The sequence below is a fragment of the Patagioenas fasciata genome, chromosome 11 (genome assembly GCF_037038585.1).
Source record: "Patagioenas fasciata isolate bPatFas1 chromosome 11, bPatFas1.hap1, whole genome shotgun sequence".
NCBI lineage: Eukaryota > Metazoa > Chordata > Aves > Columbiformes > Columbidae > Patagioenas > Patagioenas fasciata.
Window position 1 is genome coordinate 8,012,908 of NC_092530.1, and position 27,807 is coordinate 8,040,714.

Genomic DNA, 27,807 nt, shown 5'->3' on the forward strand with positions numbered 1-27,807 from the left:
TTTCAGCACCATAACAGTTTTATTAAACTACGCTATCAAAATCACATTGATGGCAGGGAGAACGTTGCTATCAGTGCATATTTTCTGTACTAAGACTGTATTCATAGCATCCAGCACTCGCTGAGGAAAAGGACACTGAGTATCCTTCACAGCCAAAGAGACAGTAGAAAACTCTTCTACAAAAATGAGGGCAGTTGGAAGAGAGTGAAGGGAAACATTTCAAGTCAAATCAGTCAGGGGGGTTATTGGTTAAAAGTTCACTTTTAACCGGTGGTTGTTAGTTCTGTGTCTGAGATAGGAAGATGCTGATCAACAGTTTTCAAGTAGCATCACCTGTTCACAACCCCACACAAATATTGTGTACTGCTCCTTCACCCGGGGCCTGCGCTGCACACACCTGAACACGACAGCTCAAAGTGTACTACAGTTATAAAAACCTGCTTCATCTTCTAGAACAAACAATAAAAAGTAGCAGAAATACATTCTATACAGACGTAAAAAAAAAAAAACCCAAAACAAAACCAGTTGAGTTTCAGACAAAGTACAACAGGTTGAATTTAAAAAGTCTCGTTTCTAACACCTATGTAACTATTTCTAGTCTCCCCAAGCCGCTGCTGTGCAATGCGCCGCAGCAACGGCCCAAAGCTGCTTTCTGGCACAAACAGGACAAGCAGCACGTGTCCTCGGGAGCAGGACACCTGCCAAGCTCTTGTGTGACAAACCTTCCAAAGGGCTGCAAGTAGAGGTTTATGTGAAATAAGGCTCTTTTCAGTCTTCACAGGAAGACTCAGATTTCAGCAACGTTTTGAAGAGTGAAAACACAGTAAAGCAGTCGGCTGCTCCGCCAGGAAGAGGATGGGCTCTCGGCAGAAGGTGAGGACAGGAACTATATATATATACATCAGCCTGCACTGTGACGGGTCTTTCGCCATTTCCCAGTGAGGTTTTCTCGCCCAGCCAGCTGGGGTCAGTGTCACAGCGCTGTGTTTGGCAGTGTCAGTAACACCCGTCCTTCCAGGAGTCGTCATCCGGGGCCTGCACGGTCTGTGCTGACTGGAGAAATCTGCTGTGAGAGACAAAAATAAGTCACTCATGGCGACGAGAAGCAGCCCCGGTAAACTGTTGATGTGCACGGGAATGCTCGTTAGAGGGTTTAGTTTACCCTGGGCTTCTGCAACATCTGGTTTTTGGCAAAGTGAACATCTGTCTGGTGCAGCTCCATGTCCCACACAGGACAGACACCACAGTTCAGAGAGATGAAGGGACTATAGTGACTATTAATGGCTCCTTAAACACAGCCACGTTGATCTTGCTCTGCTCAGTTATTAACACTGTTATGGGCATTTCCCCCAAAAGAAATATTTTTACTTGCAAATATGGCTAAACAGGTGAAAGATACTTAGGTTGTATGTAGAGTTCTACTACAAATTAAGAGTTTAAAAATTCCCTTTTGAGGGTTTGGTTTTTTAGTAAGTAGATACAGTTCAATTTATTGAAGGTCACAATGGAGGGGATTGGACTGGATGAGCTTTCGAGGTCCCTTCCAATCCCTGACATTCTGGGGTTCTGTGTGACATTACAAATCAACAAGTGCTTATGGCTTATTAGTCTGATACTGAATCCACTTGACTTCCCTCGGTCATAAAAGTTCATGCTACAATTGTACTACAAATAGCTATTAAGAAAAAATCTCTTTTGACAATTTGGTAGCGGATTTACCAGATTTACCAAACACAAAAGCACAGGAGATGCTGTAGGACAATGGGATAAGAACACACTTTGCTACAATGGCATAAAGCTGTCACAAAGCACATTGTTACGAGCACTTTAGAGGCCTTACTCTTTAAAGATACTGAATATGTTCTAACTAAACAGCTGTTGCTTTAGATGATCCACAACCTCCAGCTATCCACTGCCTAAATGTTTAGGAAGGTAATAATAAAAGCTAAAAGCTAGAAATAAATGTCAAAATAATGAAGTCCAAAGACCCATTGCATCTTTCTGGATTAACACATGGCCCCTAAATCAGTTCAGACCTGTGCAAAAAGAACCAAAATGCTAAGTTTTTGGAATTATATAGGCCCTGCTTTCACTTTGTTGTATGAAACCGCAATGATACAGAATCATGATTAAGATAAGCCTTGTTATTTTGTCCTGCTTTTCAAACACTTCTAAAAGCCATTAGGCCTTGGACAACACCCACCTAGAGTCCTATCTAAGGACTAAGGAATTAAAAACCACACCAAACTTATTTTACCAGCAGTGAAGTTACAGAAGCACCGAAGCAGATCACCTGAGAAGATTATTATATTGGTAGTCGAGTCTTTCCCCTTCACAAAAATAGATGTATGCACCAAATAAATATGGGCCATAATGTTTGTGTTTTTAGAGAAAGAAGTTTGAGCCTATGGCTCTTCATCTTCCTGGATAATTAGCTTTGTTTTTTCTAAAAAAGCACTTATTTAAACAGATGGAATACTGAACCATTGAATGGTTCGGTCACAGATTACACGGTAAAACAGGGCATCTCACCCAGAAGCTGATGAGTCCCAACCTGTCAGTCCACACGTACGTTCACATGATTTAATTTTAGCAGCACTGAAATCAACTGCAACACCTTGCTTCTTGACTGGGGACCCATAAGTCTTCCAGTTAAGTAAGTCCTACCCTTTCTTTAAGGGCTCCCCACCCACAACCCCACATCTCAATCAGTAGCTCTGACCCAACTCTACGCCCACGTCGCACTTGAAAATCCGAGACGAACGTCACTTTATGAAAAAGCTCCTAATGTGCAGTCTGTGAGGCTGAAGTCTCACGCTTACCTCTTGGATGGTGGTGTTGCCTTGCTCTTGGGCACCGAGGTTCCTCCAACAGATGTGCGTGCTTTAAGGGGCGCATTTTTTGCCACAGTGACCATGTTGCTGCTCCTGGTAGTGCAACTGTTGCTGGAAGAGCCTGGAGTAAGCAAAGCCGCCTGTGGTTTTCGAACTCCACTGACAGCACTTGTATAACCACAGGCTTTTACTGGCTGCCTGGGTGTTAAGAGAGAGTTTGTGCACGCAGCTGCTTTCATCGGTTGTCGCACGGTGAGGGGAGACTGCCCGGCAGTGGAGGAATACCTGAGCTTACTGGGAGCCAGACCTAGAAATGGAATGACAGAAGGAAGACTAATGCATTAACAGTATTTAAGAACACTTCAGGGTACCGGTTAAACAGGCAAAAGGAAAGCTGTGTGTACAGAGACACGGCGCTGACCTGCCGACCGCTGCTGAGTTCTTGGAATTCGACTGCTTGGCACCTGCAGATCTGACTCCAGGCTCCGACTGCTCCGGACAGACTCCAGCGTTCGAAGGCTTGTCCTGGCCAGGTTGGGCATGCTGTGGCGCATCTCCTCTGAAATCAAGAGCAAATTGTCTTTTTTTGCCACTTTCAGAGATGCATAACGGTTTATACTATGTCTTGATAAACATACGCACTTAAAAGCAGACAAGTGTGTAACTAATTCCAATAAACAGCAGCTCTTCTGAAATGTGTATGTCAAAATTATTTTCAGGGACTCATCACAAAAGCACACAACTAGCTTACTTACCTTCGCTGCTCGCATACTTGAGCCGGTCTTGCATCGGACTTTGCACCGACCTCCGCGGGGGACGGATCCGGGAAGTCGAGGACCTGCCATAATCTGCACTGGAAGAAGGCGACTGGCACCGGGGCGAACTGAGCGGAGACGGTGAATATCTGTGAGCGCTGCGGTACGACAGGGAACAATCGTAATCGTCCTCGTCCTCCAGGCTGTACGTGTCGAACTCCTGGTCGCTGTAGGTGCCTCGTCGCAGGGAGTGCAGGGAGGCGCTGGAGCTGCGACGCGAGACAGAAGCAGAGCTGGAGGCGCAGTCCTGCCGGAGGCCTGGAGAGGGAGGGAATGTGGCTCAATCTCACCATGCTTTAAAATAGAAATTCCCTACCCAGTTGCGACACTAATTGACAAGCAATGATTTAATCAGTGGTTCATTTCACCTTGGAAGGAGAGTCAAGTTAATTACTGAAGACACTCACAGCTTGCGGAATCTCTAAACTGGAGCAGTGTCACCCATATAAGTACTGTTTAATTAGAGCAAAGAGTTAATATTTGAATTGACCTGAATTACTCCTTACGACACATTCACAAGCAGCTGTGGTTGTGGACTATAGATCGCCATGCAGGCTCTGTTTTGTTAGCTAGGTACAGGAGTCTAATTGACAGTATGAGTTTTTTAGTTCAATTAATTATGCACCCACCAGCATTTCACATGTCGAAACAAAGATTTGAACTTCTGCTTCCAAGTGAAAAAACACCTGCTTTTTATTGACACCTACAGCATATCTGGTTGGTTTACTTACAGGTTCTCCCCCAAACGATGCCTTTAAATCTTCCTGCCTAACAAAATACAAGTAACTTCTTGCCAAGAACTGATTTGCCAAACCAGGTGAAGGGAGTTTAGTTTTTTTAAGTGATCATAAAGCATAAGAAAATATTCAAGTTTATTTAAAAAATGCCTTGATTTGCTTTATTCACTTTATTACAATGTTTCCTCAGCTGCGCTCGGGTGTAATAAAGTGATAAGAAGATATTAACACCTTTTGCTCTCTTTGGTGTCTTATTCCAATTCATAGATCGTAGTATTTTTTTTATTTATAAAGGCACAGTAAGTAAATGTTCTCCAAAAGAAAAACAGAGAACTTCATTCTCTATTTCCTGTAAATCAAATTAATGATTCATTTGCACAGACCAACAGAGCCAACCACATTTTCCCACCTGGATCTTCAATTAGGCCCCCATCCAAATCACACTGAAGTCAATAGAAACTTTACTGAGGGTTTAATGGGAACTGGATCAGGGCCCTGAAATCCCCACACACTGCGACACAAACGTGTTTTATGCTTAAGTTAACTTTGCAGAGCTGTCTCTGAGCACTTTACCAGAGCAAAACTGAAACTGTCATTTCAGCTCTTTCTGTTGTATTCAACACAGCCGTGAAATACTACTTGCACTTTCTGTGAAATAAAGAATTTGTCAAGTGGAGCCCCCTACGACAGCTTCTAATCTGATTTCAGATTTCTGCTCAGAAAAGCAAAAATTTACAAGCAAAAAATGTTGCTGGGTTATTTTTTAGCTGGTTCCGTTCCCCAAACCAATGCACAGTGCGATCACGCAGGTGCTCGTGTTTGCTCCGGTGAGGGGCAGCAACCAGATGGGCAACTGGGAGCTGCTGCTGTTTAAACTGCTGCTATTATGAAACAGTTATTGATGAAACTTCATCTGTTCTTCAGAGACAATCCGGGATGGAGTATTTTAGAGTGGCAAGTGTAGAGTCTTGCATCTGGGCAGCAACAACCCCAGGTTCCAGTATAATTTGGGGAATGACCTATTAGACAGCAGCGTAGGGGAAAGGGACCTGGGGGCCAGGGGACAGCAGGGTGACCATGAGCCAGCACTGGGCCCTTGTGGCCAGGAAGCCAATGGTACCTGGGGTGGGTTAGAAGGGGGTGGTCAGTAGGTCAGAGAGGTTCTCCTGCCCCTCTGCTCTGCCCTGGGGAGACCACACCTGGAATATTGTGTCCAGTTGTGGCCCCTCAGTTCCAGAAGGACAGGGAACTGCTGGAGAGAGCCCAGCGCAGCCACCAAGATGCTGAAGGGAGTGGAGCATCTCCCGTGTGAGGAAAGGCTGAGGGAGCTGGGGCTCTGGAGCTGGAGGAGACTGAGGGGGGACTCATTCATGGGGATCAATATGGAAAGGGGGAGTGTCAGGAGGATGGAGCCAGGCTCTTCTCGGTGACAACCAGTGACAGGACAAGGGGCAATGGGTTTAAGCTGGAACACAGGAGGTTCTACTCAAATTTGAGAAGAAACTTGTTCCCGGTGAGGGTGTCAGAGCCTGGGCCAGGCTGCCCAGGGAGGTTGTGGAGTCTCCTTCTCTGCAGACATTCAAACCCGCCTGGACCCCTTCCTGTGGAACCTCAGCTGGGTGTTCCTGCTCCATGGTGGGATTGCACTGGATGAGCTTTCCAGGGCCCTTCAACCCCTGACACTCTGGGATTCTGTGATTAAAGGGCACTTAAGTATCTAACAAAGTGGGCTTTTGGAGAACACTTTAAGTGTAATCTTGAGAATGTTACACAACTGCTAAGTTTAAGTGGCAGTTTGGGTCTGTAGATGTTTAAAGGAAGCCCCTGCAAATTACAAACATTTCAAGTGATCTACTAAATAATTTTTAACTGCGGAGAGAAAAACAGTTGGAATCCACCTGCATTCCTCTACAATTCTAAAACCGTAACACAAGGGAGATTGCTGTCACGTACTTTCTTCCTGAAGACGTGCCATAACCTGGACATCCGTCAGGTCCTGCAGTTTATACCCCATGGAGATGGAGTCATCAGAGGTGCTCAGCTCACTGTCCACCGACGACTGAGAGCTCAGTGCAGAATGCATGCTCAGATAACCTGCGGCAGGGAAGGACAGACGGACAGAAAAAGCATTGTTATCCCCACACTAAACAAGAGAGATTATTCCACTAATAAAATCAGTGCAGTTGTGCAGCTGAGGTATGGGTGCTAGAAAATAATTAAGAAGTTAGAAATTACTTGAGAACGCAATGCTCGGCATTTTCACCTGTGATCTTCAGCAGGCAGAGTGTGTGCGGAAAACATTGTGGACTTCTGTCCAAAAGGTGGCAAAGGGATGTTTGGTAATTTTGAGCATAGAAACATCCTTCAAAAGATCAGTATTATCCCTGCCTATTTTGAGAAAGGGGTAACTACCGATCTAGATATTAAGCACCAAAATTATTATTATGTATTAATATACAAAGTGCTTGCTAGGGCATTGGTGAGCAGTCATAGGAATAAAAGGACCCAAATGGCCTTCAGAGTGCAGTACCTCAAAAATTCATCATGCAATCTGCTTATGCAAAGTAGAGTTTATACTAATTTCCTCCTCCTTATTCCTGAGGTTCATCCAGTTTTTTTCCTCTCATCATAAACCAAACTCTATTATGGGCAAGGAGGTCATGAAAAACAAACTGGAGGGATCTTCTCATACATCAGGCATTAGAGAAGAGTACTGAAGAATAATAATAAAAGTATCATCATAATCATAATTAAGTGCAAACTTTTACCTGTTAGCACCCTTTCTTAAGCGAGTCAGTATTTTCCATGGCACGAGAGCACCACTACTGCAACTGAACTGGGGAGATGAGAACGAGCCGTGGAACTGAGGGGTTACCCAGGGACTTGTGTTTCAGATGGGGGAGTAGCCCAGTGCACAGAAATTTTATAACTACCATATGGCTTCATGTATATCTATATATACACACATATTTTTTTAGACACATAAGACCACGTAACTCACAGAGCTATTTTAGGAAAGAGTACATCATTACTGTAAAGACAAGGTTGCAATTAGTACTATATAGATTTAGACCCACCAAAAAAGAGAATATGTAAAGCCATGATCTGACAGAAGATCAGATAAAGCTGGTAGATATGCAAGAGCCTCAGAACACTTTCAACTAGAGTGGACTTAAGAAATCCAAATCCTACTCAAGCAGGGATTCAAGATCATCACCCGAACAAAAAACAACAAGTAGGCTGTAGCACACCAGCCGACAAATCAAGAATGTAAGTCAGCCTCCCAAAGCATCTATAGGATGTCATTTACCATTGACTTTTACCTCAGCTCACGTGGTTTTGATGGCTGTGTTCTAAGAAGTTTTGAAGGCCGTGCACCTACCGGATAATTCTCAACAACGATGCTAGAAATACAACATTTTGTCTGTTCTCAGCCACACATCTCAAAAACACTGCTGAGCAACCCTTGCAAACAACAGTTAATTCCCTTCAGGTAGGAAAAAGCAGCAGGTACCCAACGTTATTTCTTCAACCCATTTTGAAGAGCAGTGCCTGATGACACCAAAACCACTGTTTTGTACCAGCGAGCCTCAAATTCCTCATTTGAAAAGGCAGCAAGTTATTCTGGTTTCAAGACGCTCGCATAATAGAGCAAGAAGTGCAACTGTAGCGCAAAGGGTGCATGTGTGCACGTGTGTTGCACAGATTCACACCCCAAGTCAAGACACTCCAGTATCAAGATCGAGCTCCTGTGCAATATAATCCTGGTTCTTCCTTCCAGTGACAGGAACAGATATTATAAGCAGTTGGAATCACATGAGAGCAAGGAGGAGGCTCTAAAATGAATAAGCACAGGCTTCCTGCTGTAACCAGCACCCTCTTTAATACTAAAAGCTGTATTTTAACGCAGCTGTATCTTGAACACAGCTTTTTAAAAAGCCAAGTTCCCAATTCCATTGTGTGCATTTAGTTTGGCTGCTGCACCTCAAATTGCAGGTTTACTTAGAAACAGTCACGAAGGGAAAGAGAAACATTCTAGATTTGAGTCAATTTAAACTTTAAACTCCTCTTAGCACGTACACACGTCCCAAGGGAAGAGCCACCAACCAGCTGAAGCGAACTCTCATCGTTCTACCTGACAAAGCCTGTTCTACACTTGGCTTTTTATGTGGTACCCTTGACAACTTCAGATTTGCAGAGCAAATGAAGAAGCCTCCAAGTTGCACAGAGACTTTGGTTTTACACATTGGTAACAGTTTCTGTGCAAAAAGGTGCTTAGACTGCCAACCAACCTCATATTAAAAACAATAAGTTGATTTAGGGATTTTTCCCTGTTGCAAAAATAATCAGTCCTACGTGCATCATTTTGGTTGCAAAACAGAGATAAGTGTTAATTTCTATGTATAGCAGGAAAGCAGCAGATCTGAAAAGCAACCTGCAGCTGTGACAACATCCACATGCAACCCTTTTTGATCTTAAAAAAAAAAGGTTCATTTAATATCAAGTTTCAAGGCAGAAATGGTTAAACGTGCTTTATGTTTTCAAACATGCAGATTAGGATATAGCAATTTCCACCAAAAAAAAAATATCAAGGAATTATTGATAGTAAAGCCAAGAGGCAAAACATTTGTTCCAGGAGAGTGAGCATGAAATGCATCGAGGATAAACAAAGCTCCTGGAAGAGCCTACACGGGCTCCTCAGGCCGTAGTTAAATGCAAAGGCAGCCCTGAGGCCGAGCCATTTAGGAGAAGCCTCATTATTGTACCCACAAATACAAGCTTCTAATAAGAATCTTGTATAAGTTGCCTGCAAGGTAGGAAATCTTACTCCAAACACAATTAAGTCTGATGGAAAGCTTTTGTTACTTTGCGTTTCGCTGCCCACTCGGCCAGTTTCAAGGCTTCTCGTGGAGGATGTGCCTTTTATATCGAAGCACGAGGCTTCTTTCTGTTGCCTGCATTAATATTTTCAAAAGAAACTTCACAAACTCTCAAGCCAGCAAACTGAATCCAAGTAACTTCATGAAGTTAACGCCTACATATGATAACACAATTCAAGAGCAATATTTCCTTTGCCCCAACAGGTGTTTTCTATTTTAAGTCACTTAAAATTAGTGCAACTTACATAGAAAGTTATAAAAACAAACCCATGAAAGAACTAGAAGACATTTAGAATGCAAGGATGTTTTCTCTCACGTAACAAATGAGACCTGGGGCAGTAAGTGAGCAAATTAAAAGGAGAAAAGCCCATCGGGAGATTCACGTCTCTTGGCAACTTTTCCCTGTGTCAATTAGTACTACTCCTTGCATTTTAAACACCACGGGTTTGTGCTGCTCTACACATGCCATACCTGAGCTGCCACAGGTTAGTAGTGCTTTGTTAGTCGATTTGAGATGCCCGGGAGAGTTTAGTGCATTGCTACAGGAGCCTGGCTCTGTATTCAAGTTATGTGCGCTGGGTGATGCCAATGGACTGCAATACAGGTTTTTCCATCTACTGGCTAGAAGGGAAAAAAATACAAAGAAAAAGCCAGAAAGGTTATTAAATTATTTTTAAAAGCGAAGAGCATAAGATAAAGGAACAGATCAAACAAGATTAACTGTTGTGACAAATGTACTTCAAATCAGACATCAATGGTGGCAATTACAAGACGTAGGAAGCAAAGCAGTGCCTGCTCCCTTGCACATGCTCCCCTTTAACTTGTTTTGTCACTTCTGAAGAATTCCAAGAATAACTGCTGACAAACTTGGCTTTAAAGAAGCCATGCGTTTCTGAAAAGTTTCGGTGCTCGTCTTCTGTCCTGGTTTTGTTAAAAACCAGTTTCTCTTTTAGTGAATTTGCCTGTCAGCTAAAGCTTCATATCAGCTGCATTTTCCTGGAGAACCAGACACATGTTTTGGTAAACACAGCAATGGAATGCGAGGTTATTGATAAGGATGGGTACAGCTCTCATGAGAGGGGTAATGAGAAACAGGTGACCAAGAAACTGACCAACTGTATATAACATCCCATTCATGTGAATACTTCATATAAAAGTGGGAGATCACCAGGATCTCGTCCCTTTTCCTTATGGCTGACATTAGGAGAGGACCTTGCGCGTTGTCCCTGCGAACTGAGGCCAGTGACAGACTGAATCCAGCTCCGGTTGCTGCAGGGTCCAGTCCAGGACTTCAGGTGCCGGCTCTGCAGTTGCTGGGAGTTTCCAGATTGGTTTTGTATATTTTGTATTATTTTCTCTATTTTATCAGTAGCATTAGTAAAACATTGTTAATTTTTCCAACTCTCTCCTCTCTGTCCTTCTTTCCCTCCCGATCCCCTGTCCTTAGTGGGAAGGCGGAGAGGGAGGGGCAAAAGGGGGAAGTGGGGGAGAGGAGGTTAACAATACATCTGCCAGGGTTTTGTTGTCACCCCGCAATCAAAACCCTCGACATCTTCAAAGATGACTGTTTTCTTAAACATCTGTCGCATCGACACCCTGCCTTCATTTTAAAGAACTCCATTGAACTTCAGGTTATTTTGAATAATAATAAAAGGAGAGCAAATCAATATGAAAAACCAACATTCTGAAATATTTATTCAGCACACAGACTCACATATGAGTTGGTGAAATGATCCAAAAGAAGCCAGGTAGCAAAACTTATTGCATCCATGCTTAGTGATTTACTGGAAACAAGCAGCTACTATGCTATGGAAATGAATCGGTCTGTGATCTGTAGATACTCAGGGGGCTGCAGAATTGCCCACCAAACCCTAAGTGTTGAGAGGAAAGGAGCTTAGAAAATGATGAAGATTCATTATATGCACTCCCACAAATATAAACTCGGACTATTTTTCATTAAAAAGGAGCGACAGAGTACAAATAAAGTTTGATACATTCCAGACACAAAGCAAAGAATTAATCAAATGAATCTTCATTCAAATTTTTAAGTGCGGATGGTTTATAAAAGTAAATGAAGTTTGTTCTCAAACTCATTCAGTTCTCTCGAATCAGGAATTTCAAGGCTAAATTCAAAATAAGCCTGATTATGAGCAGTGCAAGCCACTGTAATTTACATTGTATACATTATATTGTACCCATTTACATTGTATGTACATTTAAAAATCACTTAGGTCAAACTACTGGTCAATCTGAAATCAAAATTATTGCATTCACATGGAAGACAAAGCCAGCCAGACAACAACTTTTGTACCAAACTGCGAGTTATATTTTAGCAGTTGATACCATCACTGAACTTCGAATCATTAATTCTCTCAGAAACTTCACTTTTCCCAACCCTGCTGACCCCAGCTTTTGTGTCTACGTGTCCATCGGTCAAACCAGACAGCTGAGGTTGCAATGTGTCCTGCTCAGCGGCGCTTTTCAATTACCAGTTGTTAGAAGAAAATAATGTTAATAAAACTAATCACCCTCCAGCTGCAAAGTGAAGCTATGTGGTATAGAACGCTATAAAATATAGAAAGCGATTATTTATTCACTTCAAACCCCTCAGTGTCTTGGCTATGAGAAGTAGCCCAGGCAGGAGATCTCCTCCAAAGGTGATGTACTACAGGTATGTAGAAATAGAATAACCTCCTGGTTTTGTAAAGAACTCTGCACCTATTCTAATGGTTCTTGGTCAGTGAAAAGCTAAAATGGGATTGGTCCTTCTGCGCTCTGAAAAAAGAGAAGAAAAACAACCCTATGGCCCCAGAACACTAACTATGTGACTAGTGAACAGAACCCTCCAGAGCATTTTCGTTTCAAGCAGATTAATTATGGGGTTTTCTCTCAGTGGTTAAATAACACAGCTAAACATCACCATAAAGTGCTTTTATGGAATGATAAAACTGGAAGAAAACCTAGGTTTCCAAAAGTGACAGCATTTCTTCAAGTTACAGGTTTTAATGTTTTGGTATTGTAAGTTTTTAGTATCAGAAAACTATTTTGCTAAGGTAATAATACTAATGGTAAGATTGTTAAGAATAAGAAACAATCAGCAACACTAAGAGTCTTTATAGAGCAAAAAGCTGCTATAATAGTTTCATATGATTCTCTCCCCACAAGCACATTTTTTCCTCTACATATTTTTACCTTAAAAAATGTTTAAACATTAAAATAGTCAGAAAACATTAAATATATTTTAGCTTTTAGGCTCTGAATATATTAAAAAATACAAAGTAAGGTGATCAATTTGGCAATTCATTTGAAATGATTGTATTTATGTCTTAAAAAAAAGAAGAGTCAAAACATTGTAGCTCGGTTTGTTTCATCTATTACTTAAAATCAGCAGTTTTCTTAACATTTACAGAATGATCTCTTATCTTCAGCAGTTGAGGCATTACCAATGTAAACCAAAAGAAGGGAGGTTTTTATATAGTGACAAAGATGGCTGTACACAAACGTTTGTTATCTCTGCAGATATTCTCCACTTCAGCAACGACAAACTTCATGTCTCCTTTGCTTTACTGTTTCTCAGTAACATGAAGTACCCAAGTGGTAATAAAAGACACTTGAAGCAGCAGTTATTATAGTGTACATACCTTGGTCGAGTCTGGTTATAAGAGTTCGGCAGGCTGCTTCTGTTTCAGGACTGGGATTGTCCAACACTTGTCGGCACCATTTTAAAGGCGAATCTGTTTTCTGATCTGTCGTAGATTTTCTTGGTGACACATAGAGCCTTTGCAAGGATTGAAAGGAGAGGAAAAAGTGCTCATTAACTCAAAGCTTACAGCCAAAGTAGCACTTACTAAAGTACACGTAAGAGTAAGCAATAGAAAAGTTATCCAAAGATCTACTTTCTCAAGTCTGACTGTTGTATTTTTCATTAAACACCCCCAGCTCTGGATATTCCACCTGTATTGCACTGTAGGCCACAGTTGTCTCCGATCTTCTCACAACAGCTCTGAGACACTGAACGAACACCACAGGGTGTCCTCACGGATTTCAGGGATAAATCATTTAATTGGAAGATTTAGAAATTTTCAGTCATTTAGGCAGTACAGCTGCATGCAAGTTTCCTTTTTCACAGAATCACAGAACCCCAGAATGTGAGGGGTTGGAAGGGACCTGGAAAGCTCATCCAGTGCAATCCCCCCATGGAGCAGGAACACCCAGCTGAGGTTCCACAGGAAGGTGTCCAGGCGGGTTTGAATGTCTGCACAGAAGGAGACTCCACAACCTCCCTGGGCAGCCTGGGCCAGGCTCTGCCACCCTCACCCCGAACAAGTTTCTTCTCAAATTTGAGTAGAACCTCCTGTGTTCCAGTTTGCACCCATTGCCCCTTGTCCTGTCACTGGTTGTCACCGAGAAGAGCCTGACTCCATCCTCCTGACACTGCCCCTTTCCATATTGATCCCCATGAATGAGTCCCCCCTCAGTCTCCTCTTCTCCAGCTCCAGAGCCCCAGCTCCCTCAGCCTTTCCTCACACGGGAGATGCTCCACTCCCTTCAGCATCTTGGTGGCTGCGTTGGACTCTCTGCAGCAGTTCCCTGTCCTTCTGGAACTGAGGGGCCACAACTGGACACAATATTCCAGCTGTGGTCTCCCCAGGGCAGAGTAGAGGGGCAGGAGAACCTCTCTGACCTACTGACCACCCCCTTCTAACCCACCCCAGGTACCATTGGCCTTCCTGGCCACAAGGGCCCAGTGCTGGCTCATGGTCATCCTGCTGTCCCCAGGACCCCCAGGTCCCTTTCCCCTACACTACTCTCCAGTAGGTCATTCCCCAACTTATATTGGAACCTGGGGTTGTTCCTGCCCAGATGCAAGACTCTACACTTGCCCTTGTTATATTTCATTAAATTCTTCCCGCCCAGCTCTCCAGCCTGTCCAGGTCTCTGATGGCAGCACAGCTTCCAGTGTCAGCCACTCCTCCCAGCTTGGTGTCATCAGCAAACTTGCTGACAGTCACTCTATTCCCTCATCCAAATCGTTGATGAATATATTGAATAGTACTGGTCCCAGCACTGACCCCTGAGGCACTGCACAAGATCCAGGCCTCAACTGGACCCTGCCCCGTTGACCACAACTCTCTGGCTTCTTCCCTTCAGCCAGTTCACAGTCCACCGCACTACCCGGTCATCCAGACCGCACTCTCTTAGTTGAGCTGTAAGGATGCTGTGGGAGACTCTGCCAAATGCCTTTGACACAGTCTCTTCCTTTTTATTGTAATGTTAAGTAAGTTCTCCTAAAGCCTAAGTTTATGACAGTTCTAATACACCTAGCATTGTTCTGCATAAACACAGAGGATTAGCCTTACATACAGGCAGATTTAATCAACTTATAGTATTGGATTATTTACAACTGATCTTGTGTAAAGTAGCTTAACTATTAATTATTTTGTAAGCAGAAAATTTCTCTCAAGACAGGTCAAACAGTACAGGAGCCAGACTGAAAAGCAAGTCAAATACTTTACTCACATACCCCACATTTGCAATTTTAAAGTCAAAAAATCCCAACAAAGAAAAGCATCCTATATTTTATCATCTTTGCTCTTTAGCACCACACTTAGAACTTTGGCATGAGGAAACAAAACAAAACACAGTATTGTGTACATATAAAAGGTAAATGGCTTTTAATTCTTGCATATCACTTCGAGCACACCCTCAGGTAGAGAGTATCGAGATCACAATTACTCAATAGCGCCAGAGAGGCAGGAATAGAAACAAGAAGTGTCGTCATTAACAGAATCTGCCCACAGATACAACAAATTCCCTGTATATAATAATATGTACCTTACTTTAACATTAGAATTCCAGTGAAGTAATCTTAATACGCATATTTACTATGAATGCATTGGTACAAAAACATATTTAATATAGTATTCTGCTGAAGTCATTCAAAGCACCATAAATAGAATTAACGGGTAAGAAACTAAGCTCTGTGATGATGAACTTAAGGACCTGTGTTTCTGGAAAAGCCTGTGAAGTGATCACCTCTCAACTCAATAAAAAAGCAGAGAGAAAATTTCTGAAAGCACCAACTTCTTTTGGTCTTGTTCACAAGACCATGAAGTTCTTTCAGTTGAAGTTTCAGACTACTGAAGTTGTCCACAATGTAATTTCTTAGAATTAAGTGTGCTAGAAGAAGAAGAAGAAGAAAACTTGAAAGCCCTTGAAATTGTATAGGTATTGAGTATCTTTCTAGAAGGGATATGCTGTGAGACTAAATTCTGAGGGATGAATGAGGTGGTGGATGCCCCATCCCTGGAGACATCCCAGGCCAGGCTGGACGGGGCTCTGAGCAACCTGAGCTGGTGAAGATGTCCCTGCTCATGGCAGGGGTGGTACCGGGAAGCTGAGAAGGTCCCTTCAACCCAAACTGTTCTGTGATTCTATGAATGCCCCGGAACCTGATGGAGAAGTTTCGCTGTCGTCTGCAGACATGAAGTCCAGCCCTCAAGCCCATCTGTGTCACCAGGCTCTGACAAACTGCTCCCATGGCCTTTAGCAAGCACAACAACTCTGTACCAAGAAAATTACCATCAACAGGCTTCATGGGTCCTAACCTCCAGCAAGAGAGTTCTTCTGCACACACAACTGGTATTTTTTTCCACCATCACCTTCTTTGCAAGTACCAGTCCGGCACCGCTTCACCCTGTGAACCGCTTAAATTGATGCAAAACCCCCTTGGTCACCAGCAAACCAGCTACAGCCACATTCCATTTACACTGCTCCCAACAGCCATCCTCATGCTGATAATATTTCACCTTCCTCGGTGCAAAATCCAGGATTTGAGCATAAAATGATCATGACGATGGTTTTAAGATTTCAAGGGATGCCTGCACACGCTTCAGCTGCTTCCTACTCTCTCTTCCAGCAATAACTTGTGACACTCCTGCAAAATGCATCGTCTTTCTGCTCCAGTTACTCGTCCTCACACAGACACCTCATTTTCAAGAAATTCATAAAATACTCCTTTCCCCAAGAAAATCACTATAAATCATCAGCTATTTCAGTAATTATCCCATTAATTTCTAAGAAAAATACAGAAACATACTACAGGACTCTCAGTTGTTAAGTGTCCTATCTGGGACAGCAACATTTGGTAAAATAAAACATAGGGACAACTGCGATATTTAAAATACTGTACTGGCATCAAAATGTCTACCTAACCTATTACCCTGTCTACTTACCCATTTCCAGGTAAGGATAAGCACAGAAACAACTGATCAATCCAAACGCTGTCTCCAATTTACATATCTTAATAATATCTCTGGCCAGACCCATCTTTTTCAGGGAGAGAATTCAGTCTCTTTAGTCGCGTCTCATACAGAAACTTTTTCATACCAAGCTTTACACAAAATCACATGCAAATAAAAAAAGATCCAAAAGCTAATTTGCTATTGACAAAATAATGCTGAGAAATGTGATTACAAATATCCCTGAATGTGCAACGTTATCTTTTATGAAAGAGCCCACAAGCATCTCCTGCTGCTTTTCTGCACGGGTAAATGAGCATTACAACCACTCCAATCCAATAAAACAGAGAAAGCAAAGTGCTCACTCTCTCTGGATTTATTTTTCAGTTCAGACCAAAAAAGCAGCAATAAAACCATCAAACAAAAAGAGGCCAACAGCCTCCTTAGGGCAGGTCACGCTGTTCTTCACATATTTTAGGTTAAGGGAGAAAATCCTGCTCTACTTCAGCTGGCAGTTGTTCTACACAGCGCCTTCCACGCTTTCAACTGTGCTTCTCCTCAGGACCGTATCAGCTGAAAACAGGAACACTTGTTTGATTGCTAACTTCTCCAAATGTGCCGGCACAGCTTGTTCTTCTGCAGCACTGCACACCATCAGCTGAGAAACCAAAACCACCAGGTGAACACAGTGTCACATTTCCAGCGGAACTAAACCAGGCTTTCTTCTGAAAGAGCTTTATGTGATAAGCTAAACTCACTCTGCTCTGTTTAAAAAGATGCAGAATGTTATTTCTGGTAGTTTTATCCTCTAAGGCTGTTTGATTTGTCAGGTTAACATAATCCAATAAGCACTGTAAAAAATGTACTCGGGCACATCATTAACTATGGACACGGCTGCCAATTTATGAGTCAGCCAAAGTCTTTTGGGTTTAACAAACACCCGATTACTGAATAAGCTTTACCTCACATTCTGTTCCTACAGCTCAGCAGTTTGGATGTGAAGCGTGTTCTGTTTAAAAGGCAAAAGGTTATGCTTTGAATATTTTCTTTTGTCAAATTGCAGATGACAATTAAGGAGTTATTTAGATAGTTACAAGGCCTAATACAAAATTTAGAAAGCAAACATTTGCGCATATATTCTCAATTTTCTGTATATGGTTTTGATGCGTAACTTATTAAACATGAATGAGATTTTCTCCAGCTTGTGTGGGGGAACCCTTCCATAAAGCATCTGTAGTTTCTGCTTACTATGTGTTTCCCTTTCCCGTACAAAATACTTTATAAAATACACCTCTGTTAACAGACAGGTAGTTTTAGTCATGCAGCAAGCACGAGATTTGTTTCTTCCATTAAGAATATATGCACTCAAAAATGAATTTGTAGAATTCTTTGCACTTTATTCTGACATGTTCCAACCTACTAAAACCAGAGCATCTTCTAAAGATACTATTTTTCATTTGGTGCCAACGTCACAGGAGGATTAATGGGAGTTAACAGCCACTATTGTTTGATTTTGAAAATGCTGCTTTAAATAAATAGCCCAAGAATCTAGAAAACATATGACAACTTTCTCAACTTGCACACTGTACCGAAAAACAGCATTTAGCAACACATCAAATCAGTTGTAGGAGTACAAGTCAGTATTGCCTGAGAATTTAAGACCCTACCCACGAAGAATATTTGCACTAGTAGATATATAGATCATAAGAAGATAATTCAGGCTGCAGAAAGATCTATAACTAGGCACATGAGTAAATTAAACTGAAAGTAAAATGAAACTGTTTATAAGACACGTGCTTGGTTTATTGTACATCTTCCACAGCTCTTAGCACCAATAGCTACAGCAGTACCAAAAAGGGCAGATGTTACACCCATTTTCAAACCTTTGAATTATATACATCAGTGAAAGGACACAGAGACCCAAGGTAGCTAAATATGTATAGAAGAAATTAGATTTCTAAAATACAACCCCAGAAAGTGCTAAGAAGGAAGCTAAATTCTTCTATAAAGTGTGTGTTTCAAACAGATATTTCATTTTCCTTTATGTATCTGACTTCAGAGTTGATTTTTTAGATTTATTACTGTGCTTACGCTGTTCTAGTGTCAAATTTAAAGACTACTGTTGAACAGAAATACCAACACCGACAACGCAGCGTTGTGGAGTGGAAAGAGGTCTTGAAATTATAGAAACATAAAAGGAAACAAGGGGGAAAATCCTGTGGAAAACACTCCACAAAAAAAAACATTACAGTATTAGCTCAAGTAGAGGTTTGAGCCTTTATTCCCAAGAAATAGAAATTGGAAAGAGAGAAACAAAACTACACTGCAAAACCCAGAAGAGGCAGCTCTCTTTTTCACATCTATCTAGTGACTAATCCTGCTGAACAAAATACCAAAAATCTCATCACAGAGTCACAGAAGCTCTAAATACCTTATTAGCTTAAGCTCATGACACAGCCAAGCATCTATAAAATGATCAAAAGGCACCTTGTGGGACAACTTAAGAGTTGTATTATGCAGAGGGGTGCTGAGCGGCTCTGGCAGCAGTCCTGCTGCAGCAAGGGGCAGAGGCACCCAGCACTCAGGTTACTATCCCCGCTCTTTGTTTTACACAAAGAACCCTGAGCCAACACCTCCAACATTTCAACAAAAACTCAGACATTTTAAGCCTCCGCCATCAAAAGCAATTTAACCTGAAAGGTCAGATTTTGCACACAAGCAGGTAGATATCTTTTTCCTTTCAGATGACTCAACTCTGGCACTGGCAATTACTGGAACAAGGACTCCTGACGGTCACACAGAATCACAGGATGTCAGGGGTTGGAAGGGACCTGCAAAGCTCATCCGGTTCAATCCCCCCATGGAGCAGGAACACCCAGCTGAGGTTCCACAGGAAGGTGTCCAGGCAGGTTTGAATGTCTGCACAGAAGGAGACTCCACAACCTCCCTGGGCAGCCTGGGCCAGGCTCTGACACCCTCACCGGGAACAAGTTTCTTCTCATATTTAAGTGGAACCTCCTGTGTTCCAGTTTGCACCCATTGCCCCTTGTCCTATCATTGGTTGTCACTGAGAAGAGCCTGGCTCCATCCTCCTGACACTGCCCCTTTCCATATTGATCCCCATGAATGAGTCCCCCCTCAGTCTCCTCTTCTCCAGCTCCAGAGCCCCAGCTCCCTCAGCCTTTCCTCACACGGGAGATGCTCCACTCCCTTCAGCATCTTGGTGGCTGTGCTGGACTCTCTCCAGCAGTTCCCTGTCCTTCTGGAACTGAGGGGCCCAACGGTCACGTCATCATAGAGTTGCACAGAGGGTTTGGAAGGAGCTCATCAACCCAGACACCACACAGAGCATCATACCTGCAGCTGGGACAGGCGGGTAACACGCTACGCAAACAAGCTAGTCAGGAAATGGTTTTGGTAAGTCATCTGTACATCAAATAATGCAACCGAGCTAACTGACCCATTGTTAAAAATACGTCTGGAAGGTTTTTATAAGGTGATCAGTCTGGGAAAACAGTTTGCAAATTACTGGTTTTAAGTCATGTAGAGTTTTGCTGGCAAGGAAACACCGCAGGAGGAGGTGGAGATGGAGGCAAAACCAGGCTAACCCAGTAAAAAGGATAAAGAGCATTACAAAGTGTAAGGCTTTTCACCTCTGCCATGTATTTCTCTCTCTTTCATCCAATGACGCATTAATAAGAACAGTTTAGACAGGGTTGGAATTTGAATCATTTCATCCTAATTCCAAGTCAAAATTCTCTCTCTGAAGTCTTACCAGGAAAAAAATCTGACAAAACACCAAATGAGTAGCACGGGAATGCACAACAAAATGCTGACCACAAATCACTGCACAAAGAACAATGAACTAAACATACAAAAGACCACAACTTAATTCTTATGTACAGGGAGTACCTAAGAAAACAAACAGGAAGCCAAACAAGGTACCGCTATTGAAGGCATATCTTGTTTTTTCCCTTCTGTAGAGGTAACAGCCTTTCCACAAACAGCTCAGGAGCTGCTCTGTAACGTAAGGGAATGAACCGGTGACCAGGAACGGGCAAACAGCCATGAAGTCTGAGTGAAGCTTCATGCTGAGCTCACCAGCATGGGAAGCTGACTTTCCCCTGGCTGCGTCTCCAGGATATTTACAATTTTGAACAGCTATTCGAGAAAGTGACCTAAGAAACCAAGTCAAGGGACAGACACCAAAGCAGCAGAGTTACAGGTACCTCATGTTTCACAGGAGTTCAGTCGGCGTAAGGTTGTTTTTCAAAACAAAACCTTTGACCACATGAATATTGCTGAAGCCGAGGGAAGCTGCACAGAAACGTTTGCAAGTTTGACCTGAATAAAACCAATAATTCGAAAACAGTGCAGAAACAGAGACTCTGGACCTGCGGAGGAATGTACCAATTCGTCTGACCCACTCCCTCATGCTTCAGGGCAATAGTTTTTTGCTGTAAACACTTCAGTTCAAATAGCAAAATCCACCCAGCAGAATTAACTACAGGTTTCAAGCCTACTAAGTCATGAGTACAAGCACAATACCACAATAGAAATTACCCTAAAGTTTGGGCCTCTTCTTAAAACAAGAATGACGTGAAGGTACAAGAACTAAAGCTTCTCTTTTTGAAGTCTTCCCACTCTCCACTCCCTATTTTAAACTCTTTCATACTTTAAAATATAAAATGAGTTCTTCATTTTCTTTAAGGTATAAACCATCATCGCCTCTACTAGATAACATTAAACAAAAGGTCAGTGAACCAAAAATACCAGGCTGTTAAAATTCATCAATTCAGCAGTGACAGGAAAAAGCAAAGCCACTGTGCATTTCTCAGAAATTACCAAAAATTTTAAGTATCAAAGTACACATAATATGTTCCAAAATTAGCTACAGTTTCCCCCCCTAATGTATAATATTAAAAAAAGGATTGCAAATATAACAACATAGTAAGCTATTCACTTTGACTAACACACTGTTTGACACACTTAGATATTACTGCCACCCAGGCAGTACAAAATTCCTCCAGTCAGCAATGCCACCAAGTTGATCCTAAATCCATACAACACTAAGATGGGGGTTTGTTGGGTTATTTTTTTTGTTTTTTAAAAAAGTCCAATGAATGCAAGAATATCTGCACAGACAGTATGTGAGACGTGCTTACGAAGAGAATTTAGGATATTTGGCAATAAGCACAGCCACGCGCTATTGACTGTATTGATCATTATTCGTTCCCCGCTTGAGGTTTAGTTGAAGAAGTCTAGAACAAGAAGACATTGCAAAAACAGCTTCTTTTTTACCAGGTTTGTTCGATGAAAGGAAAACAAACCAGACAGAAGCAATGCAACATGATCAAAGGGAATTTATGATAACACAACTTGCACAAGACCTCCATAACACCACCGTTATCTAATCTCCTTGGAGCGCCTCTTTTTAATCTGTTAGCCTGTATTAACCGAATTTGCCAAGAAAAGAGAGGTATTGAAAACATGAAGGCCTAGTGAGAAGGGCACCTGGTAAAGAGGAACGACCTTATCAGCCACCAGCTCAAGGGGAGGTTAATAAACTGAGCCTCTGTGTGCAGAATCTCTCCTGACTGCACTGAACACTATTCACTGCCCATGGAAATCTCAGAGTCCAACTGGTTTCTTTACCAAGTCAGTATAATTTGAAGAATCTCTCATGGCACAGGCTATATAAACATGAAGATAAACCTAGCTGTTTTCATTAACATGGAAATAATGGAGCATGTCTTTCAAATTCAACCTGTTAAAATATGCTCTTATCTGGTTTGAGGCTTTTTTTGAAAAAAAAGAAATCTGCCCAAAATGCTGTTTAGGTATGCTAAAGAGTTTCAGTGATCAAGTTAGACAGTATTTGGGTTTTACAAGAAAGCTTACAAATAGAAATCACGACTGGCAGCAGAAGTTAAAAACAAACGAGAAGCCACTTGTACCATGTGCAGCCAGCAGAGGTTTGCAAATGAACCTTCTGAATGCCCAGAAAAAGAACACATAAGAAACTCAAATTTGAAGAACACTTCTAACTTTATACATTCCTTTCCAAAACTAACACTGCTAAGTCACTCTTCCCTCAACTGTAATCTCAAAAATACTTTACCCTGTTTTTAATATAACCTTGATTTCAACTTGAGCTGACATCACTGCGTTGCTGAACTCCATTGCATTAACAAACGTTTACCTTCACTTATAATGGCTAATGAATTTTTAGAGTTTAAGATTTGTTTTGTATTCAGCAATGCTATTTTTGCCTCCAGATTAATCTCTAGCTACGCAATTTCGAACCGCAACATACAGATCCCCGAGGCTATCATACAATGTCTCGTAATTGAGAACTCCAGGTTCAAGTCACAGCCATTGCAGGCGCTGGAAGTGGCTTCGAACTTTAACCACCTCTGGAAGGTCAAGGGAAATTAATCTGCTGATTTATAAAACAAGTTCTGAACAAGGCTGCTGGTGGAAAGTCCTACAGTCAGGTCAGTTAAGGACGACATCACCAAACTGTTTCAGTTCATGTCTCTCAACGAAAGAAACAGGTTAACTGCAGAGAAACAGGTTTCAGGAAATTGAAATTATGTGTCGTCTTAGATACGAGTGAAAGCCACAAATTCTAAACAGTCTAAGGTTTCAGTCTGTGTTTTACAAAACTCTTCTTCAAATATAGTACTTGACAGTTATGTACAAAGTTTAAAAACTCCATTATTCACTGATTACACATAAATCATAGAATTGTTTTTCTTTGAAACGACCTTCAAGATCACCAAGCCCAAATAAAGTAACACAGACAGAAAGTTTTCCGTGCTTGCTACAGCAGCGCCAGGAAGAAAGGAGGAAAGACAAGCCTCATAGTTGAAATGATTTTTTAAAAAGACCCATAATACTCTGGCTAAGTGGTCTTAAAGTAAGAATAGATGATAATGAGAACTGCATTCTTGCTGCTAAAAGTCAAAACACTACAAAGAAATCACCTTATACCCTTAAAAATTAATGCACGCCTAAACATAGAAACTCCCAACAGCAGCAGCCTAAGTTGCAGGTATTACTGAAGTTTTGAGATACATACCAGCAATCTTCTTCTTCAGTGCAATTTTCAAGTTCTAACACTGTCACTTCATCCAGATCTGTGTTATTTGAAAGACTTTCTAGATCTCCACATTTCTCTTTGGGACTTTGTTCATTGATTTTCACTGAGGAATCAACACCCGCAATGACCAGGTTTCCCATAAGCTCTGTGCTATCGCTTGTATCCACAAGTGAGGAACATCTGATTTTATCATCACTCTTCATTTCCACCTTACACACATTGGAAGACAATTCCTCAGTGGCACTGTTGCAACTGTGTCGCATTTGGGCATCTATGTCTTTTTTTAAGCAGTTGTTCTCTCCTTCTTCTTTCCTTATTTTGCTTAATTGGTTGTGCAGATCTGCCATGATTTGCAATTCTTGCTTCTCAGTTATGGCGTTGATGCTGTTATTGATTTCCATCCCGTTGAGCCCAGGGTTATCCACAGCAGTGTGGATGTCACTCTGCGGGTTTGTCCCAAGCGTGTTCCTGCTGCTCTTCATTCTCGGGTGCTGATTCTCTATCTCCAGCCTCCTCACCAGCTCCCGCAGCTTCCGCACCTCCTCCAGCTCCGCTCCAACCTCCTCGGCCGCTGGCTCCGCGTCAGGGCCCATGGTAGAGTTTGCCGTCGAGTCTCGTCCTAAGTCAGGCTCCAGAGCACGATCCTGATGGATAACTGGGGCATTTCCAGGAACTACCATCACCCAAAACACACGGCTTCACTGCGAGACATGAAAAACATATGAAAGCTCCACAAAGACACACAATACTTTAAGTAAACGCGAATTAAACACCAAAAATTCTGATTTTTGTGAGCATTAACACTGGGGTACAAGGTGGCTGAACTTAATCAAAATCTATTGAAAAAGAACAACTGAAATTAGTATGAAGCATTTCAAGCATAAATTACTCATTTTAAATAGCTAGGATGTGCAACTATTATGCTACAAATGAGACTGTATAAAAGGAAGCTGATTTAATCATGCACAATAGTTTAGTTTCCATCTGTTTACAAACAAAATACTGAGAAAATGACTGAGCAAAGTCAGGAAACATAATTAGTAAGGTGCTGACGTCAGACAATGACAGCATTAAGAAAATGGTAAAAACATCCTTTGTTCCTTACCAGGTTTATCCTGCAAAACCAGAAAATACTTGAAAACATTTCTGTATCAACTTATACCAAAGACTAATGACAGGAACTGCAGTTACTGTGTACACAAAAATACACATAACAGGTGTCTTTACTGGTATATTTTCCTGTTACAGCTGAAAAGAGGCAAGCCCTCTGATGCAAATACAGTGAAAAACAGAAAAAATAGATAAATACATCACACCATAGGTCACATCTTCCAATAAACTTCATAAAATGAAGTCATCTCTGCTTTTCCTGTCTTAAGTGCAACCTGTGGTTGTGTTGACCAAGGAAGAGCCCGCTGAGCATCGTCAGGCAGATTTAAACTGCCTGGGTGTTCAGGCTTCCCCAAAGCCACAAAATAATGCTGGTGCATTTAACACACACTTTTACAGCACTTACAGAATATTAAGCAAACACTGATTTCTCCCTACACTAGTGATTTACACGAGTTTTCAGTTTCAATGGGTGCATTCATTTCTGAATTGATTCTTCACTGAAAAGCCCCTAAGATGAGACTGATGTTCTACAGAGTAAGTAAAACAGATTTCCCTTAAAAGAAATCCTTCTTATTTTGCAGGAGGGCAAACAGACTGACAGACAGAAGAGGGAGACGGACAACGCAGCCAATTCAAAATTTAAAAGATTTGATGCAGACTTTGCAACTGCATTTGAATGCTGATTTTTCATGGCTCTACGTGTTCTTCCTTCCTCTCTTTGCTGTCTGAAAAATTCTCCTGTTTTTAAGGCCTAACTGCCAGCAAGTAGAGGAAACCACAAAAATTAAATGTCACATAAGGCACACAAAGCAAGGAAGGTTAAAAATACAGACACCCCCCCGCATACACACCTCAGCATCTCCCTATTGTAACAGCACTGAGTAAATTCCCGTAAAAAAAATACACTTTTGTTTGCTTGTTTTTGTTGTTTGGTTGGATTTACTTGGCAGCTTTTTAAATTTTGGTGCTCTACATACAAGATGAAAATTTTAAGACGTATTTCAATTAATAATGAACAGGGACAGCACTTAGGAAGAGCTACAGGTGAGCAGAGCTGACCGCATCACACTTTAAACACAGATTTCAAAACCATGCCTATAAGAAGCATTGCTGAAGTCATTCTGACTTGGGGAAAAGAAAATGAATTTGTAATTACCAAGCAACCTGATTCCTACTCATAAGCCCACTTGGACAAATCTCCTTGCATGCATTCTCGCTCTTATTAAGTCATCCGATCTCTCAATGAGCAACCAAACTAGCATGATTTCCAAAGATACTTCAAAACGAATGCTCAGTACCTCGCTGAGGATGCACCCCTGGAGTATTTAAGAGTTCTCCTGGTAAAGCAAAAGACAATGATCCAGGGAAGGGGGAAATAATGAGATCGCTCATCCGAAAAATCAGTTCCCCTCCAAGGCTTAAGAGCAGCAAAAACTGCATTTTCCTTCCCACGACCGGTAAGTCTAAAAAAAATCTAAATAAAGCTCCAAGGATACAGGAGGAAAAAAAATACATATACAAATTTGCAAAAGTTAATTTCATTGTATAATGGGCTGGAAAAAAAAAAATAGGAAAAAAAGGAGAAGCCACATTTCAGGCCATTCCTGTGTCAGAGACAATAATTTGGACTTTTTCAGACAGACATCCGGGTTTCTAACGGCCGGTTAGCGGGCTCCCCTCAGCACGGCCGAGATGCGGCTGGGGGGCGAGCACCCGCGCGGCCACTGACCCCCCTTCCGCCGCGGGCGGGCGGCGAACCCGCTTCCCCACAGCGGGGAGGAGGTTCCCGCCTGGACAGCTCCCGGTGCGCGGGCACGGCCGCGCTGAGGGACGAACCGGGGGAGGAGGAGGAGGAGGGTGAGGGCGGGGAGAGGGTCGCAGCCGGTGCTGTGTGGAGAGCGGGACCGCCGGGAGGACACTGCGGCCCGGTGGCGGGGGTGCGCTGCGCGAGGAGCGGGGCGGCGGGGCTGTGAGGGGACGGAGAGGGTCGGGCGCGACCCTCACAGCGGGGCTCGGGCGCGGCCGGTCTCCGCCGAGCCGAGGGCTCCGGTCACCTGGAACCTATCCCTTCCCTTTCCTTCCTCTCCCTTCCCGTCTCACGGTACCTGCTGCGGCCGCCGATGGCCGCCGGGCGCCCGCTCCGGCGCCGCCACCTCCTTCTCCACCTCCTCCTTTCTCCGGCGCCGCTGCCGCCCCGCTCAGTAACGGCGGGAGGGAACCGCCGCCGCGCGCGCATTCGGGCTCCGCCTCCTCGCTCGCGCGCGACGCCGCCGCGCGCGCGCCCGTGGCCGGGTAAAGGAAAGTGTGGGGAGGCTCGCGCTTCTGCGCATGCGCGGGGAGGCGTGAGGTGGCGGAGGGTCCCGGGGGAGGGAGCGCGGACCCGGCCCGATCACAGCCGGGGGGTTCGGGGCGTCCGGGCTGAGAGGCGCCTTCCCCGCCGGCCCCGAGCAGCCTCTCCCCTCAGCGGCCCTGCCCTCCGTGCACTGCGAGAGGCTGCGGGAGTTTGCTGGGGCTTCCTAAGAGCACTGGCCCAGGCTGCCCAGGGCGGTTGTGGAGTCTCCTTCTGTGCAGACATTCAAACCCGCCTGGACACCTTCCTGTGGAACCTCAGCTGGGTGTTCCTGCTCCATGGGGGGATTGCACTGGATGAGCTTTCCAGGGCCCTTCCAACCCCTCACATTCTGGGTCCCAGAACTGGACACAATATTTCAGATAAAGAGATCATAATTCTTTTCACATGCTCCTCCAAAATGTGTATGTTGGACCCAAATACACCCACTGGCGTCCGGTGATAAGTATGAGCTGTTTTCTTTCAGTCATCAAGGACAAGTGCTATAAACACTGTTTTTTGTTATGAGTCGGCTGGAACATCCAGTCTGGCACTGACCCTCCTGAGAGTTGTTCTGGGAAGGTTTGGTCCCTGCAGAGATGCTGGGTCTGCCTCCACCTCTGCTCCCTCACCAGCACCCACCGTGTAGCCTTTGCTACACTTGCGTGGTTTCACGTGAAATAACCTGGTCGAGGTCCATCCCCACACGCAGCCAGATCCATGGTTAAATAAGATCCTTCGTGTTTGTAGAAA

At 43.0% G+C, this 27,807-nt stretch overlaps 1 protein-coding gene across 3 annotated transcripts; it reads right to left on the minus strand.

Annotated features, from left to right (window-relative positions):
• LOC136106554 (SLAIN motif-containing protein-like) lies at positions 1-26,980 on the minus strand. Of its 3 annotated transcripts, none has more exons than XM_065846927.2 (9): positions 26,831-26,980; positions 23,592-24,313; positions 12,908-13,044; positions 9,738-9,887; positions 6,340-6,480; positions 3,590-3,907; positions 3,256-3,393; positions 2,823-3,141; positions 1-1,063 (listed from the first exon to the last, which is right to left on the minus strand). In XM_065846927.2, exons 2-9 carry the CDS (start codon positions 24,290-24,292, stop codon positions 997-999), a joined length of 1,971 nt encoding a protein of 656 aa, XP_065702999.1. In that variant the 5' UTR covers positions 24,293-24,313; positions 26,831-26,980; the 3' UTR covers positions 1-996. The 3 variants fall into 3 exon arrangements, with proteins under 3 accessions (XP_065702999.1, XP_065702998.1, XP_065703000.1); XM_065846926.2 differs by having other exon boundaries at positions 1-1,066; positions 26,831-26,979; XM_065846928.2 differs by lacking the exon at positions 9,738-9,887 and having other exon boundaries at positions 1-1,066.
• Positions 26,981-27,807: the final 827 nt, after the last annotated feature.